This window comes from Macaca fascicularis, chromosome 12 (assembly GCF_037993035.2).
Source record: "Macaca fascicularis isolate 582-1 chromosome 12, T2T-MFA8v1.1".
NCBI classification, from domain to species: domain Eukaryota; kingdom Metazoa; phylum Chordata; class Mammalia; order Primates; family Cercopithecidae; genus Macaca; species Macaca fascicularis.
Window position 1 is genome coordinate 43435308 of NC_088386.1, and position 23219 is coordinate 43458526.

The window sequence follows — 23219 nt, forward strand, 5'->3', positions numbered from 1 at the left end:
TCATATTGAGAATGACACATTCTAAGCAACTATAACTGTACTCTACAAGAAGACAAGGCTGAGTGCTTGGCTCACACCTGTAATCCCAGCACTTTGGGAGTCAGAGGCAGGAAGATCTCTTGAGGCCAGGAGTTCAAGACCAGTCTGGGCAAAATAGCAAGACCTTATCTATACAAAAAAATAAAAATAATTAGCAATGTGTGGTGGCACATACCTGTTGTCCTAGTTACTTAGGAGGCTGAGGCAGGAGGATCACTTGAGCCCAGGAGCTCAAGGCTATAGTAGGCTGTGATTGCACCAATGCATTCCAGCCTGGGCTATAGAGTGAGATCTTGTCTCAAAAAAAAAAAAAAAAAAAAAAGAAAAAGAAAAAGTTTAAAGAAGGGAAAGTAGTGAAAATGTGATTAAAGAATGTAATAGATGGAAGAGTTTAGAAAAAAAAAATGTTTAATTTTACGTTAAGCTACATCGAGATATTTTTTGATTGACTACATCTATTTGACAATTTACCAAATATTAATTGAATGCCTTCTGAGTTTCAAGAATTGTGGTAGATATTAGGGATTCAGTCATGAAAATATTACACCATTTGCTTGCAAGAAACTGACAGTCTGGTGAAGGACATGCCATTCTATCACCACCTTCTATCTTCTGTCTAAATAAAGACATGTCAGTTTAGGTCATTCTAACTCGTATATCTTCTCTGGTCCTTAAATCAGGTGTCCATCATTATTTTTATAAAAAATTTATTTTTAATTGACAAATAAGAATTGTGTATGTTTATTATCAACATGGTTTGAAATATGTATATGTTGTGGGATGGCTAAATCAAACAAATTAACATATGTATTACCTCATATATGCAGTACTTATTTTTTATGGTGAGAACACTTAAAATCTAACCCCAGTGGAATTCTCACATGTAGAAGAACGTATATAGATAACTGATTTAAAAATCAGTGAGTAAATATAAAACAGTTATATTGGATTGCAAGAAGTGTGCACTTTGGGAGAAGGAGGAGTCCTGATTATAAGATTTTTAGGATTTTATCATGCATACCTTGAGAAAACTTGGAAATTGTCACCATATGAGAGGTTTGCCTGGGAGGCTTTCTACAAGAGCTGGGCTTTCCGGAACTACTGGAATAATAGAGTGAGAACATTCAAAATGTATTTGCCTGAACCATGTCTGACTGCTCCAGCTCCATTTATTGGAAAAGCTATCCCTTTTCCATTGAATTGCCTTAGCTTATTTGTCAAAAACGAATTAGACATATTTGTGTGTGGTTCTCTTTCTGGGTCCTGTATCTTTTTCACTGATCTATGTTTCTGTCCCTCTGTCAGTACCTTGCTGTCTTTATTATTGCAGCTATACTGTAAGCCTTAACGTCGGGAAAGTGGGGAGTGATTTCTCCCACTTTATTATTATTTTTCAAAAAAGTTTAGAATATACTTGTTTATATCTACAGTGAAACTTGCTGAGATTTTGATATGAATCACATTACACCTATATATCAATTTAGGGAGAATTGACATCTTTACGTTCAGTCTTCCAATGTTTGTCTTTCCAAATGTTTAGGTTTTATTTGACTTCTTTCATCAGCATTTTAAAATTTTAATCATAGGGATCCTATACATGTTTTGTTAAATTATACCTCAGGATTTTATTTTTCTTCGGAGCAACCGTAACTGGTATTGCATTTTTAATTTTAGTTTTACTTGTTCATTGTCACCAAATACAAATGCAATTGATTTTTGTGTCTTGTTCATCTATCCCGTGACCTTACTTAATTCACTTATTAGTTCGGGGCTAGGGCTGCTGCTGCTGCTGCTTTTTTTTTTTTTTTTAAGATTCCTTCGGAATTCCTCCATATACCAGCATGTCATCTGCAAATAGAGATGGTTTTATTTTTTCTTTTCTAGACAGTAAGCCCTTAAGTTCTTTTCCTTGCCTTATTGTAGTAGTTACAACTTGCAGTACTGTGTTTCATTTCAGTGTTAGAGTGGTGAGAGTGAAATTGTTGACTTGTTTCTGAGCTCACTGAAAACATTTGTTCTTTCACCGTTAAGTATGACGTCATCAACTGTAGGTTTTTTGGTAGGTGCTTTTTATGACATTAAGTTCCATTCTATTCCTAGTGTACTGATACATTTTTTTTTAATTATTATGAGTGGTATTCAATTTTATCTAATGTTTTTTCTGCAACCACTGATATGACCATATGATTTTTCACTTTTAGTCTGTTGATTTGTTAGATTGTGTGGTTGATTTTTGAATCTTGAGACAGCCGTGTATGTCTGGAGAAGATCCCACTTTGCTGTGATAGAATACTTTTTCTTTTTAAAAATATATTGTTGGATTCTCTTTGCTAAAATATTGTCTAGGACTTTTGCACTTGGGTTAATGAGAGATACTGGTCTGTGTTTTTCTTTTGGTGCTTTGTTTTTGGTACCGAGCTAATACTGGTCTCATAAAATGAGTTGGGAAGTCTCTTTTATTTCTGGAAGAGGTAGTATAAAATTGGTGTTGATATATTAATCATGTTTTTAAAAAACAAAACTTGAATTGTCCTCAGATACAGTTGCTTGAGGTGGAAAGTTTCTCATAGAAGTAGACTTCTGGCCAGGTGCGGTGGTGGCTCACACCTGTAATCCCAGCACTTGGGGAGGCCAAGGCGGGCGGATCGTTAGGTCAGGAGATTGAGACCATCCTGTTTAACACGGTGAAACCCCATCTCTACTAAAAATACAAAAAAATATTAGCCAGACTTGGTGGCGGGTGCCTGTAGTCCCAGCTACTTGGGAGGCTGAGGCAGGAGAATGGTGTGAACCCGGGAGGCGGAGGTTGCAGTGAGCCGAGATCGCGCCACTGCACTCCAGCCTGGGCGACAGAGCGAGACTCCGTCTCAAAAAAAAAAAAGAAGTAGACTTTTGCAGAGTTATGGAAAACATTCTACCAAATTTCAGATTCTGTGTATTGCTATTTTTTTTTAATGGTAGGAAGAATGAAGCAGTCGGTACTAGTCATTAGATCATAAGCAGTATGTTGAATATAGAACTATTATATAAATTAACTCATACTAGATAATGTGATTAGACTTACTGATTTACTGTAACTAAACAGTGTGAATTACGGTTCTGGAAGAGAATTTGGAAATTGAATCAATCTGCTTGATTTTATAGATGTGGAAACAAGGTAGTGAGGGATTTGGTACCTTGTCCAAGGTCACAGTTTGTGAAATAGATTCCAGATTCAGGCCACGGTCTATTAAGCCAGTGGATTTTACCTAGGGAGGAACATTAGATTACCAGTGGGTCCTTCCAGAAAAACAAAAACAACAAAAAACTCCACACATGGGCATATACTATATTCTGTATACGTAGAAGTAGCAGCCCTTCTTTTATATAGTTGAGACAGATTACCAGAGGAGTTTGCAGTATGTCAGTTCATGCTATTTTTTCTTCCGTAGTTGAGAGGAAGTCCATGGCACAATTAGTATAGTGTGTGTGTGTGTGTGTATGTGTGTATACACATACGTGTACTCTCTATATAGTAGCGTGTATATATGTAGTGTATGTATGTGTATATTTATATATATACTCAAAATAAACTTTTCACCTGCCCATTCCCAGGACCTACATAATGGCACTCAGATATCTGAATGTGAGAAAATATAGAGGGGATTGTGATGCACATCATTGGTTAAGAACTGCTGTACTAAACCCTGCCTGCAAACCTTTTATGCTTATATCTTTTGAAAATGTCAATAGTAACTACTTAGAGTTACTTTGATAGAATAAACCTATGGGTAGAGATTTGAAGTTTCAGAAAGTTTTAAATTGGGAGATGTCGTTAAAATTTAATATACGTAAATAACCGTGCCATCCTTCTTAGAACTATACCTTTAAAGTTGTAATGTAAGCTTAAGAATATAAAAATACATATAATTTACTTATTTTTATAATCATTATGTTACTATATTGAGTTCTTTTAGAGACTTAATGGGATAGAGACTGATTGCAGAATCAGCTTGAGGAGGGGTGGGGAAATTGTCACAGCATTCCCCATAAGCCATTTTCTTTCTACTTATGAAAAATATCACTCTAGTTTAGATGTAGAAAACCATCCTGAATCCTATTTACCTTTAAAAAATAGTGGAAATATCTTTTTATTAAGTAAAATGGCCCTTTGTTTACCTTTTATGTAGACTGGGATGGCAAATACAAGACACTAATGCTGCTCCCCTTCCCTTCCAATACTGTAAAATCCTCTCCAAAAATATTCTCACAATCTTCCGTGGTGTAGTGCCCCAGGCAGCCATTATTAATGCTGATTGCAGTCGACACCGAAGGTAAAACCTATTTGGCATTTTTGCTCTGGGCAGTGTTCAATTTTTTTGTCAGTTTTGTTTAGTTTTAGGGGTGTTCCTATGTCTGAGTGGGATTCTTCTTTTGGAAACTGGAAATAGTTGCATAGTGGTTTTTAACATGAATGAAATGGGTGATAATTCACAGAGCCCCCTTTCCCAACAAAATAAACAAAAGTTAGGTTAGACAGACTATTGGGATTAGGACGTTGTTTTAAGCCAGGAGGTAGCAGACTGCACAACCTATGGGCCAAATCCATCTTGGAGCTAAGAATGATTTTTATATTTTTGGATGGTAGCAAAAAAAGAAGTCCAGAAAAAACGAATAATATTTTGTGAGTTGTAAAAACTACATGAAATCCAATTTTCAGTATCCATAAATAAAGTTTTAATGCAACATAATCATGTTCATTCACGTATTGTCCATGGATGCTTTTGTGCTACAAGGGCAGAGTTAAGTAGTTGTGGCAGACCACATGGCCTGTAAAGCCTGAAATATTTACTGTCTGGATCTTTACATAAAAAAATTGCCATCCCTGTTTTAAGACAACAATGGGGCATTGAATATTGCTTTTGTATTATTTGGTAAAGGAGGAAACTTACATTGCTCATATTTTCAACACGTTTCTGAAAATAATTTAGAAAGTGCCTATTGTTTGCATACAGGTAAGTGGTGGTAGCAGCCTTTTTTCTTTCTTTCTTTTTTTGTTTTTTGAGACAGTCTCTTTCTGTTGCCCAGGCTGGCGTGCAGTGGCACGATCTCGGCTCACTGCAGCCTCCACCTCCTGGGTTCAAGGGGTTCTTCTGCCTCAGCCTCCTGAGTAGCTGGGATCACAGGTGTGCGCCACCATGCCCAGCTAATTTTTGTATTTTTAACAGAGAAGGGGTTTCACCATGTTGGCCAGGCTGGTTTTGAACTCCTGACCTCATTATCCGCCTGCCTTGGCCTCCCAAAGTGCCAGGATTACAGGAGTGAGCCACCATGCTGGGCCTATTCTTTTATACACAGTTGAGGTGGAGTTACCAGAACATAGTTTGCACTGTCAGTTCATGCTATAATTTCTTCCACAGTTGAGAGGAAGTCCATGGCACCATTACTGCCCACAAATACTGGCAACTTATAACTACATCGCTGTGCTAGTATATTGTAGAACTACTGTTCTCAAACTTTTTAGTCTCAGGACTTCTTTAGAGCTCTTAAAAATTAAGACCCCAAAACTTCAAAAAAATATGAGTGATATATATCAATATTTACCATATCAGAAATTAAAGAAAATTTTTAAATATTAACTTATTTAAAATAACAGTAATCCGTTATGTTAGTAAAGAACAAGTTTTTATGAAAAATATTTTCTGAAACAAAATAATTAGTAAAATTTTTACAATCTCTTAATGATTGTCATAGTAGAAGAAAACTGGATTATTGTATCTGTTTCTCCATTCAGTTTGTTGTGATATGTTATTTTGATTGAAGCATATGAAGGAAATCTGGTCATACACAGATAGATAGTTAGAAAAAAAGTAAGAGTATTTTAATAATGTTTTTTAAGATATGGGTGTGTTTCTTTGATATCATACCATAACTCAAGATATGGCAGTTTCTTTTCTATTGTTTTTTTTGAAGTCAATTTTATTTACATAGAATAAAATGTGCTTTTTTAGATATACAATTCCATAAGTTTTGATGAGAATATATGAAACATACATATTATACAATCATAATACACCCCAGTCAAGGCGTGGTGTTCCCATTTCCTTCATCCCACAAAGTTTCCTCATGCCCTTTTGTAATCACCTCCCTTTCCCTCACTCCCAGCTTCTGGCAATCTCTGAGCTGATTTCTGTCCCTATATTTGTGCCTTTTCCAGAATATCGTGTAAATGGAATCCTACAGGGCAGCCTTTTGAGTGTGTCTGCTTTCACTTAGCATAATGTTTGAGATTCATCCATTTTGTTGTAGGTATCACTAGTTCATTCCTTTATTATTGTATGGATGTTTGCTTATCTATTCATCATTGATGGACATCGGAGTGTTTTTAGTTTTCGGAGATTATCAGTAAAGCCACTGTGAACAGTCATGTACAGATTTTTACATGGACTTACGTTTTTATCTCTTACGTGGGTATCTACACGTGTGATTGCTGGGTAGTAGGGCAGGTGTGTGTTTTAACTTTAAGAAGCTGTAAAGCTGTTTTCCAAAGTGGCTGGGCCATTTTGCTCTACCACCACTAATATGTGAAAGTTCTAGTTGCTCACATGTTCAGCAATACTTGATATTGTCCGTTTGTGTTTTTGTTTTGTTTTAGTCATTCGAATTAGTGTTAGTATTTAATTGTAGTTTTAGTTTGCTTTTCCCTGATGATTCATAATATTGAGTAGCTTTTTTCAAAAAAAATTTTTATTCTTTGCTCTTTGGCAAAGGACCTATTTGAATATTTTGTCCATTTAAATAATTGGACAGTGTTTTTTCCTGTGATTGACTTGTAAGAGGCTTTATATTTTCTGAGTATCAGTCCTTTTTTAGAAATGTGTTTTGCAAGTATTTTCTTCCAGTCTGGGACTTTTTTCGTCCCCTTAGCCTTCAAAGAGTAGAAGTTTTCATTTTAGTGAGATTCAGTTTATCAGTTCTTTCTTTTGTAGGTCATATGTGTTGTTCTAAGAAATCTTTGATAATTCAAGGTCACAAAGATTTTTCATTTTTTCTTTTGAAAGTTTAATAGTTTTAGGTATTATTTTAGGTCTGTGATATGTTTAGAATTAATTTTTGTATATGGCGTGATATATGGGTTGAAGCTTTTTGTTTTTTCTTTCTGCATATGGATATTCAGTTGCTCCAGCATCTGTGGTTGCCATGACTATCATTTTTCTATTGAATTACCTTGACATCTTTTCTCTACATCAATTGACCATTTATATGTGGGACTATTTCTGGATTCTCTGTTCTGTCCCATTGATACATGTATCTGTCTTTTCACTATAACCATACTGTTTTTATTCCTGAAGTTTTATAGTAAGTCTTAAAATCAGTAAGTATGAATTCTCCTTTGTACTTTTTCAGAATTATTTTGGGTATTCCAGTTTTCTTGTTTTTCAGGTAAGGCAAGACGTAATTTTGTAAATGCTAGTTGCAGTGGGGAAGTTGAAACCATTGATGAACTTTTCGTCTTTTGTAACATTAAAATCTGCTTTGTCATGCACATTGAGTGGATTTTTTTTAAACCCATGAATATTTTTGTAATATCACAATTTATTTGGAAAATATTGTTTCTCTGAATTATGTAGACTTTCTGAATACTGTCACATTTCATTATTCAATATTTAAAAGTCACATTTATTAATATCACCACTGATCTCATCAGAAAATTCTTTGACTATTGGAAAGGTTGACACCATCGCCTACTGCTGATGGTAGTAGATAAAAATTTTCAAAATTTTAATTTTTGCTTGAAAACTTAAATTTTTTCATTGGAAATGCATACTTGTTAGTTGCTTTTCTTGGCGTCACAGGTTCACTTGGTTTACTTTTGAGAACATGCCTGTCAGATACCCAAGTCTAAACAGCCATAGTTTGTTAGTTTACAATTCAGTCATACGTGGGCTTTTTCTTGAGGCAACCATTGTATAGTTGATCCTTGAATAACAAGGGTCTTAATTGTGTCAGTCTACACATATGTGGATTTTTTTCAATAAATATGTCGAAAAAGGCTTTGGAGATTTGGGACAATTTGAAAAAACTCACAAATGAACTTTGTAGCCTAGAAGTATTGAAAAAATTAAGAAAAAGTTAGATATATGTCATGAATGCATAAAATATATGTATAAACCAGTCTTTTGTCATTTACTACCATAAAATATACACAAATCTATTATAAAAAGTTAAAATGTATCAAAAAACTTACACACACACACTTACAGACCATATATGGCACAGTTTGCAGTTGAGAGAATTGTAAATAAATGTAAAGATACAGTATTAAATTATAATTGCATAAAATTAACTATAGTACACACTGTACTACTGTAATAATTTCATAGCCGCCTCCTGTTGCTGTTGCGGTGAGCTCAAGTGTTGCGAATATCTACTTAAAACACCATATGATGCTAATCATCTCAGCTTGAGCAGTTTGTCTCTCCAGTAAATTGTATATCGCGGTCAAAAGTGATCTCTTGCGGTTCTAGCATATTTTTCATTGTGTTTAGCGCAGTACCATGAACCTTGAGTAACACCATGGGACCCATACAGAGTGCCACTGGTGATATTGGAATTGATCCTAAGAAGAGAAAAGTCTTGACATTACAAGAAAAAGTGGAATTGTTTGATACATACCATAGATTGAGGTCTGCAGCTGTGGTTGCCATTTATGATTTATTTTGTGAACAGAAGACATAAACTTATGGTATTGATAAATATAGTTCAGTACTGTAAATGTATTTTATGATTTATTTTGTGAACAGAAGATGTAAACTTATGGTCTCAATAAGCACAGTTCAGTACTGTAAATGTATTTTCTCTTCCTTATTTTTAAAATAACCTTGTCTTTTCTTTAGCTTTAGTGTAAGAATATAGTATATAATATTATAACATAGATAATATGTGTTAATCAACTGTTGATGCTATTGGTAAAGCGCCTGGTTAACGGTAGTCTATTGGGAAAGTTTTTGGGGAGTCACAAGTTACACACTGATTTTTGTTTGTGTGCAAAGTCGGTGGTCCTTACTCCTGAGTTGTTGGGGGTCAGCTGTATTCACTATGCAGCAGAGTTATGTTTGCTTGGTTTTTGTCCCATACAATATTAAAAAGTAGTCTGCTCAAGGGCCAAGGTTTAATAAAATTAATAATTTCAGTGGCTTTTCATCAAGGACATTCTCAAGTGAAGTGAAACTGGTGTTCAGAGAAATATTGTAATATGTATGGTTATTTCCTATTATATAATGGCGATTTTTATATTTAAAGTACAGGGATTAACCTGTAAACCTAAACCCAAAGTTATAAGTGGGAAGACAGTAAATTATTGACACTTTAGGAATACCTGAAGTTGCTATCTTGGGAAACAGTCTTTTATTTTAAGAGCTAATGTGGTTATATTGTTGTTTTTATTATCTTATAGGTGCTATACTTGGTAGATCAGAAACTCAGGAGTGTCTTTTCTTTAATGCTAATTGGGAAAAAGACAGAACCAATCAAACTGGGGTTGAACCGTGTTATGGTGACAAAGATAAACGGCGACATTGTTTTGCTACCTGGAAGAATATTTCTGGTTCCATTGAAATAGTGAAACAAGGTTGTTGGCTGGATGATATCAACTGCTATGACAGGTAAGAACGCATTTAAGATTTTATGGTAGTACTGAGTAATTTTCATCCTTCCCCCCTTTTTGAAAGGGGAAAGATCAGTGCATGAATTTTCCCTTAAATGTGTCTTGCTTTTTTAAAAATGGGAGTATAAAGAATATTATAACATGCTGTAATGACAGTATATTTTAAAGTAATAAAATAAACATGGCATATTTATGTTTTATCTTTGATATATTTTGAATAATCTACCAGGTAGTGAGAACTCTGAAATAAAAACCATTTTCCCCAATGTTGTTAGGATTATAAACTTTTAAAATGCTAGTTTTTTAAGGAAAACATTTAAAAAATTACTTTAAAAGAGTTTATCTGTTGAAAATCTATCCTCAAGAAGAATAAAACTTAATCATGTGTTTAATTTTCTTTCAGTTTCCTTCTTTATGTATCTGGAAGAAATTTATCTTTCTACATTTTTTTCCTTTTTTTTTCTTGCAAAGTAGGCCCTTCGCTCTTTACCCTAAGAGACTTTTTTTTTTTCCCGGAGACGGAGTTTTGCTCCTGTTGCCCAGGCTGGAGTGCAATGGTGCAATCTTAGCTCACCGCGACCTTCGCCTCCCGGATTCAAGTGATTCTCCTGCCTCAGACTCCCAAGCAGCTGGTATTACAGGCATCCGCCACCATGCCCGGCTAGTTGTGTATTTTTAGTAGAGACAGGGTTTCTCCATGTTGGTCAGGCAGGTCTCGCACTCCTGATCTCAGGTTATCCACCTGCCTCGGCCTTCCAAAGTGCTGGGATTACAGATGTGAGCCACCATGCGTGGTCTACCCCAAGAGACTTTTTAACTTGACGTTCAAAATTTCATCAGAACTAACACAGTCCTCAAACTACATACTTGTTTAAATTGCTTTACTCTGTACTGGAAGTAAAATACAGTGGTCATGTTATTGACTGCCTGTGATCTTTCTGTATGGCGTCCCATGGCAGTTAGGGTGATCCGTTCACTGCCTGGGCCACAGGATTTCTGCTGTGGGTAGGTGCTGAAGACAGGCAGAAGCTGTAGTCCCAGATAAACAGACATTTTGGAGCCAGAGAGTACTGCTGTATACAGTGAACACTAGATACTTCTGGATCACTTTTGGGAGCCTCAGTTGATAACCTGGAATCTGTGTTTGATTAGCTATATGTGACTAAGAGCAAAATGCATTGAATAAGCCCTTGAAAATTAGATTAACTACACTTTTCATGAGAAATTACAACACAGTCATTTAGATTTAGATATATATTTTGTATTTAGGATGTCCTTCTAAGTATGTGAATTTTCCAGGGATTATTTCTATGTACTTATATGTTTTAGCTGCATTTCTGATTATCAACCTCTACTAACAGAAGTGGTCGAGTGATATGTGCTGTTATGAAAGGTAAACAGGAAGAAATTGGGGAAAAAAGTTTGGGAATCATCTTTATCCCAAACTGTTTTTTATCATTTAGTTGGAATCAGGGATTCCTATTCTTTTTTGTAGTAGAAAACTACTTTGCTCTTTACCTAAAGACACTACTCCAGCTATGTGAGACTCGATAGTGCCGAAAAGAGTAGTGAGCCATTTTCACTGGAGTCTGCAAGTGTGTTATTCATTGCAAATACTTGCTCTTGGAATGGTAATTAGTATACTACCTTTGTGTCTGGAGGTTAAATGCTAATTTTAAACTATAAAATTTTTGTTTTTATACTCTAAATTTGATTGAAAACAAATAGGATAGTGAGAAGTAAGAGGAAAAGAAGATTGAAGAATTGTCAAAGTGTGGAAGAAAAGAAAATGATAAAAGAAGAATGAAATTGAATGGTGAAAAGTAACTTTATTGAATTAATTAGGCTAAGTAATCATGTTAATCTGTTGTAATTTGAGACATGATTTTAAATATCAGTTTTTAAATTTATATATTTCTCTTTATAAATTGTTAACATTTAGCTTTCATTCGTCTTTAAAAACCTCCTGCCAAATAGATGTTGATGTTGAGTATATTTTAGTTTGATTTTGTTAAACCTCCTATCTCCCTGAAATTTCTTCAGCTTTTCACTTAAGAATTAAATTCTACATTATTATTCTGACAACTATCAGAAAAGTTCAGTTTGTTTTTAAGATACACTGTAAGTTCATCTGATGTTGATTTTTTTTAAATAGGTTTAGCTGTTTATTAGTGGGTGATTAGGATTTGTTCTAAAGGCTAAATCCAGGTCTTTTCATGACTTAAGCTCCTATGTAGAAGGCTACTTTATTTTTATTTTTTTGGTGTGATTCTAATCAGTTTGAGTTAGTAGGTGCTATATAATTATTGTTACATGTTTTTTTTCTACTTACTGCTCATCTCAACCCTGTTCATTGCATTCAGGGAATTTAAATCTACACTCTGAAAAACAATGACAGTATTAATTCCTCAGCCTAGTTGGGGTTTCTGATGTTGAAATGTTTCACCCATGAGATATGAGCTTTTATCATTTAGCATGTGTGTATGTATTTATATGTATACATACACAGTTTTATATATAGTTTTCAGTTTTTGTATTCACAAAATGGGAACGCTATATTTCCTGTGAGCAAAAGCGCTCTTAGACCAAATTGTCTCATTGACTTTATGTCCTCTTCAAGCTTTTCTAATAATTAAAAAAATAAAAAAAGTTGCTTGCCTTAGGTTGCTCATTAAAAACCAAAGTACAGCGATAGTCTCTAGTAGTCAATGTGATTGTTATAAAGTCAGTCGTTGATTTTTTTTTTTCTAAAGAGATTTAGTAACAGGAATCCAGGAATATTTTTGGTTTTTAAGAATTATTAGATATTAATATGAATCTTGAAGTTGAATATAAATGACTAATTTATTTTATTGCAGAATAAAAACACCTGTTGTAGAGTCAGTATAATAATATTGATTTTAATTATTTTTTCTCTGCTTATTTACAGGACTGATTGTGTAGAAAAAAAAGACAGCCCTGAAGTATATTTTTGTTGCTGTGAGGGCAATATGTGTAATGAAAAGTTTTCTTATTTTCCGGAGATGGAAGTCACACAGCGTAAGTTCACAGGGAAAATACATAGGTTTGCTTAACTGTAGATTGGAAACAAAATATATTTGTGTTGATGGAATAATTTACCCCCACCTCTTCATATTCTTCTTTTCCCCCAAAATTTGAGACTATGACAAATATTTATTATAGAATTTTGTAGACCAAATCTGAGTTATTTTCCCCCCCTTTTCCACAGCCACTTCAAATCCAGTTACACCTAAGCCACCCTATTACAACATCCTGCTCTATTCCTTGGTGCCACTTATGTTAATTGCGGGGATTGTCATTTGTGCATTTTGGGTGTACAGGCATCACAAGATGGCCTACCCTCCCGTGCTTGTTCCAACTCAAGTAAGTTATTGTCCTGTACTTTGTAGTGTTTTAAATTTTATATTTTTGAGAAATATTACTGTGGTGAAACCCATTAACTTATTACAAATTATTTTCCTTTGGAGTTAATTTTTTAATGTTTATTGTCATGAGAAGTCTAGCTAACTTTGCAAGCTTATTAATGTACCATGTCCTAAACTTTTCTCACTTTAGGGTTGAGGTCTAGTAGAATGAAGGGGTATTTGCATTTCTGTTCCTCTTTGGAGAGTTTTACTTTCATGCTAATACTTTTCAGTATTAACCTGCTTTGCTTCTTTAGAAGTCGTTTATGATGGAGAAGTTAAATCATAACCCTGTCTTTGCCCTCTGTCCCCTCCCCCGTTTCTAAATTTCTGTGTCTTTTTCAAGACCACTTGGCAAAACATTTTATCCATGGGGATAGACCCAGGAAGGTAACCAAAAAAGTATAGAAAAGAGAGGTTTCATAAAGGCTTCAGGAAGATAAATCCATAAAGATGTTTTTTTAGGGAAGGGGAGCAGAAAAGTAACCTTCCTTACCATATGTTGTTGGTAGATCAAGTATTTTTGTAGATCAAGTATTTTTTTTGGTTGCCTCATATCAAGTGTGTACTGAAGACTAAAAACTTTTTTAAGGTTCTTGATTGTCACACACCACACCCCAAATATTTCTGGAAATATAGGTGTGGAGGGTAATCGGATTAAATTCATTAAATTTTCTGCATTCTCTTATCATGTAGACACTTTGTGCAGGTCTGGTATTTATAAGGACTTTTCATGGAAGCAGTTAGGATTCTACAGGCCTATGAAAGCTGATAACTTTCGGTTTTACTTGCTTGAGACATCTCTGAATTCTAGTAGTTACTGTGTTTCTTTCAACTCTTAAGATCACATTACCTCAGCCTTCTGGATCTCTTGGTGTAACTTTGCTTCTTTAATACCAGAAGGATTAATGGTTAAAACTTGATAAAAGAAAATGGTAAAGTACTATAATTTAGTGACCAAAACAACTCCTTCCCTCTAAGCTTTGTTTATGTAACACACTTATTTCTCAGTGCTTGCAGCACTCTGTTAGCATTAGATCATGGATTCCCATAATCTTTGTAAGATGTGTATATAGAGAAATAAACCCAAAGGTAAAATACCGTGTTTGGTAATTAGGTAAACATTATTTTGTACACCTTGAGTATTTTAACTTTTAAACATTAGTAACTAAGTTTGTGTTCATTAAGAATCATTTCCTAAAAGTGTTTTAAAATAAAAAGTTTTAGTACATAGTCTATGTAGTCTACTCCAAATGACCATAGGATACACTCTTACCTTCTGTCAGTGATAACTTCTAAAAAAATTTGTTTTAGTATCAAAATTTAGAAGAGGGATTATTCATTATTATAATAGTTTCCTGAATTTACCCGATCTGTGATATGATAGAAACAAGCTGGAAACCACATTTATAAATAAATTTGTTATGGTTTTTATAGAAGGAGTTTTAAAATGTAATCTTATAGATAACACTGATCTGTATACAGTATTGTTGCAAAAATGTGCTTAAGGCTTTTCTTAAAGGGCTTTATATCCTATGTATGTGGTCAGTTTTTAAGAAATACTAAATAATTTAAGGGTTTGGGCTTTTAAAAAGGATTGATGTTATTCATAAATAAGAACCAGGGATTTCCTGTGAGTATTCGTACATCTCTGTGGGTTTTAGCTGTTTGTTATGGTTAAAGTTACTGTACACATTTATTTAGTACTTACATGCTCTGTCATGAGTTTATATGAATTTGTATGAATTTCTGAAAAATAAGGAAGAAATGTAAAGATTTTGTGATAGAGTGACCTTGTGTGATCAAGCTTTGGTATGAAAAATACAAGACAGGCCTGACTTTATGCTTTCCTTCTGTCATAAACTATGTTGTGGAAAAGGGGCGTTGTCATCAGTGTGAAACTTCACTTTTGTCATCTCTCGCAGTCTCTGAAGCAGTATGGTTTCGTGCTTCAAGTCTTGTTTTTGCTGAGAGGTTTATGCGAACTGTTCTGCAAGACCACTTCGTGGCCATGATGTTACAAAAGGCTTAGTTTTATCTCCTATTTCACAATAATAATTACATAAAGCATTTATTGAACATTTTAGAGTGTACTAGGGCGCTGTTAAGTTACATTATACATAAAGATGTAAATTATATAGGAACATATAAAAAGCATAAAATTTTTTTTTTCAGTGATTTCCAAGTTGTAAGACTGATACCATCTTTGGAGTTTGTTAAAAAATACAAATTTTGGGACCACACTCCTGAAAGTATGGAATGGGGCATGGGATGGTATGTTTTTAATAAGCTTCCCAGGTGATTCTGGTGACCAGCCGGGTATGGAAAACACTAATTTACTTTTATCTCACAGACTTGTTTATGTAGTAAAATATCCATTTTATAGATAGAAAAATCTGACCCAAGGACTCTTTGTCACCAAAGCTTTGTTCTTATTACTTAGGCTGTTCTGCTGCTTTTTTCAGAAAGCAAATGCCTTTTGTTTCATATAATTCAGTCAACTTTTCTGCTATCTCAAAATCATCCTGTAGGCTAATTTATTTTCCTACTTTTGGATATTGAATAGTTTGTATGACTACTAAAATGAGGAATAACATCATCTTATATTAACATTGTCTCACATAGGACAAAAAGAGAAGTAAAGAAGTCATAGATATATAGAAGGGCATATTCATGTGTTTTCCATTAAAAATTTCCAAAAATTCTAAAGTACATTTTGGAATAGGGTTGATGACCGTTTTTAGAATAGAGTTTATAAACATGTGATTGGATTGTAGATAAAAATTTCTGTGCTCGAGTTGATACTGCCAATTCCTATTAAGACTTTTTCGAAGGGTAGGAGAAGTAGGAGAGAGAGATTCGAAGTCTTAAGGTGACTTCTGTATTTCACCCCATATTCATGTCCCCATATTTCAACTTTAATTCCATACCAGTCAGGAAAAGATCTTACAGTCTTGCCATAGAGTTTTGGAACATTCTTCCTCTGGATTGTTTAAGTGCTTTTAGACAGTGCCATAACATTTGCCATTCTTTTTCTTAGGGAGTCTTTTCCTCAAAGCTTTGGCTAAAGGATGGTTTGTAAATGAACTGGTCTGTTGTAAGACATTGTTCTCATTACTAGTAAGCTGATTCTGGCAGTTAGGTGAGGGATTCTTTATCTCTATGACATTAAATTGTTTAGACTTTTTCCTGGTTGTGTTAGTATTTTATCCTGAAGAAGTGGTGTAGGGGTTTAAGTACTTTAAAATCTGGTCTTTCATTATGGTTCCTAATAACCAATAAAAATACAAATTCTGGAATAAATTTAGCACAGTTGAAGGCATAGAGAAAAGCAGTTTGCTGGTTGTTTTTTTTTTTTTTTTTCTAAGTCCTATATTTCTATCATAGTTGCATGGTATCACTTTATTCTTGTTCATCCTGGATGAAAGTCTTGGAGACAACTATTCTTGCCTCTGTCATTTACCAAATCCTGTTCATTTGCCTTTTCATCCTGATTGATCCTATTGTAGTTCAGGACATTATTACTCCTAAGGCTAAGATTATTTCTATAATCTCATAGTTGGGTTTCTTGCTTCCATTTCTCTCCCTTCATCTGTACTATTGCCAAAATAGCATTTTACATGTTTGATTATGTTACTTATGTGCTTAAAATATGTGTGGACTCTCAGTGAGCCACAGCAAAGAATACCAAGTTTGGAGCATGACATGTGGTCTTCCACACTCTCTTTGTCTTTTGGTACTTTCTTACCATTACACCCCAAGACATCTGTCATATGCATCTAGCATTGTATTAGTTGTAATCCATCCTTGAAAGATTTGAGAAAATAGTGCTTGGGTCCTTCTTTCATTTGTCATTCAGATAAATAACCCCAGTTGAGAAGGGCTGATAATGTGTTTTGTTCTCCCAGTAGATTGTAAGACTCTTGAAGATGAGGTATATATTGTAATTACTGCTGTGTGTTACACAGTATTTGTATGTAATAATCATTCAGTAAGTGCTGAATTGCTGAATTGAGTTTGTTGCATTTGGAATTATACTGAGATAATAATGTAGTATGTCCAGGGATTCCTTTAATAAACATTCAGGTGCTTTAGGGCTTTGCCTTGAGAGAAATCTTGAGGCCATGATTTTGCCGGGGGCTGTAAAATAAGTTGAAGTATTTCAGGCATTTATAAGAGAATGACATTATTTAGTTCTTTCTGTAATCACAGACAAAGCATCCTCTCTGTTTTCATTACCCAGGTCACTTTTCTTTTGCCTGTGCTGAAACTATCTTCCCACTTATAGGAAGATGCTTTTATAATATGCATTGAGTAAACTGAATGCAAACTGGTTTTTCTAGTGACAGTGAGTCATGAATATGAGGGAATTGATAGACTCTATTATTAAAAAGTCTTATTGTGGTTAGAGCTAATGCAGTTTCAGTAAAATGGCGCCGCTTTCATAACCGTACGTGAGCTTGTTTCCTGCTTATAAGATCTATATTTGTGCTGATAAAATACCACTTGATAAGAAAAAGAATTTTAATGGTTAGAAATGACCTGCCTTTAACAAGGCACGATGTTAGCTTCTTGTTTACTTTTAAAGGCTATATAAGTAGTGCTTCAGTATTGAAAATTAATTCTTTCTTAAATAACATCAGCCTGTTCAATCCTTACTTTATGATAGTTTGTCTAGGTGTGGGTCTGATAAAGACTAAAGCTTTGGGATACCTAATTTAGGCATACAAAATAATCCTTTTGACCTTAACATTAAAGTAATAATAGGTTGTCATTTCATGCTATGTCAGATTACTATCCACTGAGAAACCAAGCCATCTGTGAAAATGCTTTGTAGGATTTTCTTCTTGAACATGAGTTTATGTATTTAAAATTAATAAGAATCTGAAAGGGTAGGAAAACATTTTTCTGCCAAGTTAATTTAGGAGAGTATGCTGCTTCCTTATTGCGGGAGGGTGCAGGAGAAATTTACTAAATTTATTTAGTATTTAATATGCTAATAACAAGTTATACTTACAAAATAAATATTACATTCATAGAAACACGTCTTGAAATAGGTTGACTACTGATCGGAGTTTATGAACACATCTCCCTTCTGCTTTTTCTCTCATTTAAAATTCTCTTCTAATTAAAAAATTAGTTATAAATACATGTTTGTGGTATCAAGACAAACTGTACAGAAAGAAGTATGAAAAAATAGAATCATTTTCTGCTCTTCCCTTTTTCTGTCACTTTTCTGAAGTAATCATTTTTAACAGATTGGTGTGTATACCTTGGTACCTTTCTCTAACCTTATATTTTTGAGTATATATGTTTTCTTTTTTATAAACTATAAACTATTCCACAACTGGCTTCTTTTAATTTAACAGTATATGGAGGACAGCTTTTCAGATTGATATTATTAATCTTTTGGTTTATTAAATTTTGTGTTTTTAAGTGAAATGTAGTGGAGTTTTATTATATGCTTATGAAATACCAAAATTTGATTTTTTGGTAAAAATGGTATATATTTAAGGTGTACAGTGTGTTTTTTTAAGCTTAAAGTTTGTATTAAGTTTCTAAGAGATAGAACTCATATCTCACAAATATTTGCAACTTTTTTTTTAGTATGTTTAAAATATGACATAATGCTATTGTCTTATGCATGAACATTCTTTCGTATGTGTGTGGGTGTGTGTATGTGTATGTCTGAGAAATAGTGTAGGGCTACTGTAGATGTTGTTCTGTGTCCTGCCTTGGTGTGTGATCATTTTTGTATTGGTAACCTAAATTACAACTTACTTTAATATATACTTTTAATTGTGGGGAGAAGTGTCGTAAGTTATCTTGACATGCAGCTTGACAAAAGAAATTACTCTCATCAGGCATATATAATTTATTCCACTTACAAATGCTCAAACAAGGCCAGTTGGAGATTGTCTAAAATTCTATGTCCAAAAGCAAAAAGGGAGGAAGGGGAGAAGGTAAAAAATTTTAAACCTTTATCAATAACTTAAAATAAGGTAAAGTTGCACATTAAAATTAATTAATGCACCTTATTTCTAAAAGTGACTTCTGTTTAAATTTTGAAATCTTGAATTCAGGTTTTCTTTGGCTTGTACAGGGTCTCGTCTGTCAATTTACAAATGGATTGGTGCATATGGACCAGACTATGTAATTTATCCTCCTTCTCTGGCAAGGAGATGTGTATTTAGGAGGAAGTGTGTTTGTTTTTTTCCTGTGTTCTTCATTTCCTGGACCTCATCCTAGACCTTGTTCTTTCATTCCTAGTTACTTCATTGCTGTCAAATATATATATATTTAATTAAGATAATAGACGTGAAAAACGTCCCATTGTTAGCTAAAGCTGCTTGTAGCAGATGAACTAGAAATTGTTCAGGGTTTTCGTTTTTGCTTAACTGCTCACCCAATGTTTGATTGCCTGTGGTGTGCCAGGCACCATGCTGTGTATATGGTAAAAGTGGCACGAAGACAGTACTTGTTTCCCCTTCTGGGGCCTATAGTTAATATGTAGGTGAAGTAACACAGGATGATTGTTTGATTGTAGCCTGGAAATGGAGGGTAAATAGTATAAGAAGTGAGTTGCTTCAACAATTTTAGGCAAAGACTGGAGGAAGGGAGGAAAAATGTCTGATTCCAGATCTGTACTGATTGGGAGAGGAGCCACATGTGGGTGCCTAGCTAATGCTAAGTGCTCAGTAAGTATTCACTGTTATTGGTATTAGAGTAACGACTTCAAAATTGAACTCAAACAGAATCGTTTTTACTGAAATTATTGTTGATATATGTTAATACTTTGAAATTAACTTAGTGCAATAGAAGATTCATTTTATTATGTCAGGCACTATACAGATCACATGACACATATTAACTCATTTAATTTGTTAGTACCATGGGGATTCTGTCCTATTTATCAAGTCCATTTTATTTTAGGTTTGTTTTTTTTTTTTAACTTTAAATTCTGGGATACATGTACAGAACATGCAGGTTTGTTACGTAGGTATGTGCATGCCACGGTGGTATGCTGCACCCATCAACCCGGCAACTAGGTTTTAAGCCCCACGTGCATTAGTTATTTGTCCTGATGCTCCCCTTCCCTTGTTCCGCTGCCCCTTGACAGGCCCCAGTGTATGTTGTTCCCCTCCCTGTGTCCATGTGTTCTCATTGTTCTGCTCCCACTTATGAGTGAGAACATGTGGTGTTTGGGTTTCTGTTCCTGGGTTAGCTTGCTGAGGATTATGGCTTCCAGCTTCATCCATGTCCCTGCAGAAGACATGATCTCATTCCTTTTTATGGCTGCATAGTATTCCATGTGTATATATGAACCACATTTTCTTTATCCGGTCTGTCATTGATGGGCATTTGGGTTGGTTCCATGTCTTTGCTGTTGTGAATAGTGCTGCAGTAAACATACGTGTGCACGTGTCTTTATAATAGAATAATATATATTCCTTTGGGTATATACCCAGTAATGGGATTGCTGGGTCAAGTGGTATTTCTGGTTCTAGATCTTGAGGAATCACCACTCTGTCTTCCACTATGGTTGAACTAATTTACATTCCCACCAACAGTGTAAAAGCGTTCCTATTTCTCCACAGCCTCGCCAGCACCTGTTGTTTCTTGACTTTTTAATAATCAGCCATTCTGACTGGTGTGAGATGGTATCTCATTGTAGTTTTGAAGTCCGTTTTATAGATAAGAAAATTGAGGCACTCATAGATGAAGTGACTTGGCTTAGAGTCACCCTAGTGGGTGGCAAAGCCTGGGCATTTATATCCAAGGATTATTGCCCATTGATTGAATGGCTTAATAAATAATTGAGTGGAGTCCATTAAAAAAAACCAAAGCAGGGGCTGGGTGTGGTGGCTCACACCTGTAATCCCAGCACTTTAGCAGGCCGAGATGGGCGGATCAAGTGAGGTCAGGAGTTTTAGACCAGCCTTGCCAACATGGGAAATCAACATGGGGAAACCCCATCTCTACTAAAAATACAAAAATTAGCCAGGCATGGTGGTTCACACCTGTAATCCCAGCTACTTGGGAGACTGAGGCGGGAAATCGCTTGAACCTGGGAGGCGGAGCTTGCAGTGAGCCAAGACCGTGCCACTGCATTCCAGCCTGGGTGACAGAGCGAGACTCTGTTTCAAAAAGAAAAAAAAAAACAAAGTAGGATAAAGAGATCAGAGTATATAAACTACATTTAAAATTGTTTAAAATAGTTTTCATAGTGACTATATGTGGCCTTGTAGGTAAACGACCATTTTACCATCTCACAATTTATTCATGTGTAACATGATCTCCTTTCTGTTTTTTTCAGCTACACTTGCAGAATACAGATATGAAAATAAATCAAAATAAACTTCTGTAGCCAGTCATAAACCTGATTCTTTTAAGCAGCAACCCCGAAAGGAAAATGGGCATGCCTGCGTTTCTTTCAGACTTTTAACTCCAGTGCTGGCTACCTTGGGGTGCTCTACTTCTTAGGGAACATATCCAGAATCTTCATTTCACCTGTCTTGGCCTTTCTTTGCTTTCCTTTCAAGAGGAGTAGGATGAGAGAAACTGTAGGAAGTAGGAGTTAATCACAGAGGAATTTTGATGACCTAATTGGATGGAATCATTGCTGTGCAATTGACATGTCAATATTGTTGAATCTCTTAATGTATGTCTTGCTTTCCTTAGTTCAGAAACATCGTCCTCGCATATACTGTATTATTTATAAATTCTGTTTGTATTCTGCTTGGCAGGATACTCTTTTTAAAATTTAAAATGGTAAAATTTCTTAGAATGTAAAATAATTAGTTGATATTAAGAGGAAACAAATTCAGAATTTGTCAGTTTTCACATAGTTGGGTAGGAGGACCTTCATTCGTCTTGGTAGTCCTAAAAAGTTGTTGAGTGAGGTATCTCCACCCCCAGAAAAAAATCAGTCTCTCTCTCTCTGGATACAGAGATACAGGTATTTTTTGGAATGGTTTGACTAGTAAGTAAAAGAAAACTTACAGTACATATCATATACATGTTTAAAAAATCTATTTTCTAGAAAGATTTTTTTTTGGTATTCCAGATCTGTGTATCTGTTTGCTAAATATCTCCATTTATATGTCTCCAGGCACTTACCATTCACAGGTAATGATTGTCTCTCACAAACCTGGTTCTCAGTAAATGGAACCACTGTCCATTTGGTTGCATAAGCCAGGAAACTAAGATGTCTCAACTCTGTTTTTCACCTTAGCTGCTTCCCCCTAGTACTTACTCCATTTCTCAAGGGTCTTCTCCACAGGGAAATCTTCTCACACTTTACCTGTCATTATAAGTCAGGTTTCTCTTCACAGATGTTGAAGGTACTGAATTCCTTTTTATTAGTGTGAATTGTTGGTTAGGCCTGCCCTGCACTACTGCAAGCTTCATGAGAGCCTGGCTAGTCAGTGCCTGGCACAGACTAGTTACTCAGTAAAATTTGTGGATGAATGAATGAATGAATGAATAAACTATTCTTCATTCTTTTCTGATATTTGGCAGGTTCCCCCCGCCCCCCCCACCTCAGGGGTAAGCAACAAGTAAACTACAAACCTAATAGCTTGATATTAACATGCAGATTCGATTTTCGCCATTACCTACAGTGATAGTATGTAATATCAAGCTACATTTTCTATGTTGTGAATCCAAAGAGTTTGTTTGCTTTTTGCTTAGTTGTATATTTCAGTGCATTTTATTTTACTTTATTTTTATTTTTGGAGAGGAGGTATCGCTCTGTCACCCAGGCTGGAATGTAGTGGCATGTTTTCAGCCCACTGCAGCCTCAGCCTCCCAGGCTCAGGATGTCTTCCCTCCTCAGACATCCGAGGAGCTGGGACCACAGGCATGTGCAGCCATGCTCAGCTCATTTTTAAAAAAGTTTTTGTAGAGAAGGGATCTCTCTATATTGCCTAGACTGGTCTCGAACTCCTGAGTTCAAAGATCCTCCTGCCTTGGCCTCCCAAAATGCTGAGGTTATAGGTATGAGCTATCACGCCTGACCATTTAAAAAAATTTTGCTTTACCCCTCTTATTTTGTCATGTAGTTTATACATTCAGGACTGTTGCTGGTGTCTCTCTGTTTATTCTAA

General features: G+C 35.0%; 1 protein-coding gene across 4 annotated transcripts in view; it reads left to right on the forward strand.

Moving 5' to 3' along the window:
* The window catches only part of ACVR2A (activin A receptor type 2A), an 84236-nt gene that overhangs the window by 43074 nt on the left and 17943 nt on the right, over positions 1–23219 (forward strand). For 2 of the 4 annotated variants that reach the window (XM_015432187.4, XM_005573111.5), the window contains exons 2-4: positions 9476–9683; positions 12615–12724; positions 12915–13069. In XM_015432187.4, coding sequence (XP_015287673.1) covers positions 9476–9683; positions 12615–12724; positions 12915–13069 — 473 coding nt within the window. Of the gene's footprint in view, positions 1–9475; positions 9684–11418; positions 11502–12614; positions 12725–12914; positions 13070–23219 lie in introns of those variants that run through there. The other 2 variants (XM_074009069.1, XM_074009070.1) reach the window with 1 other exon arrangement.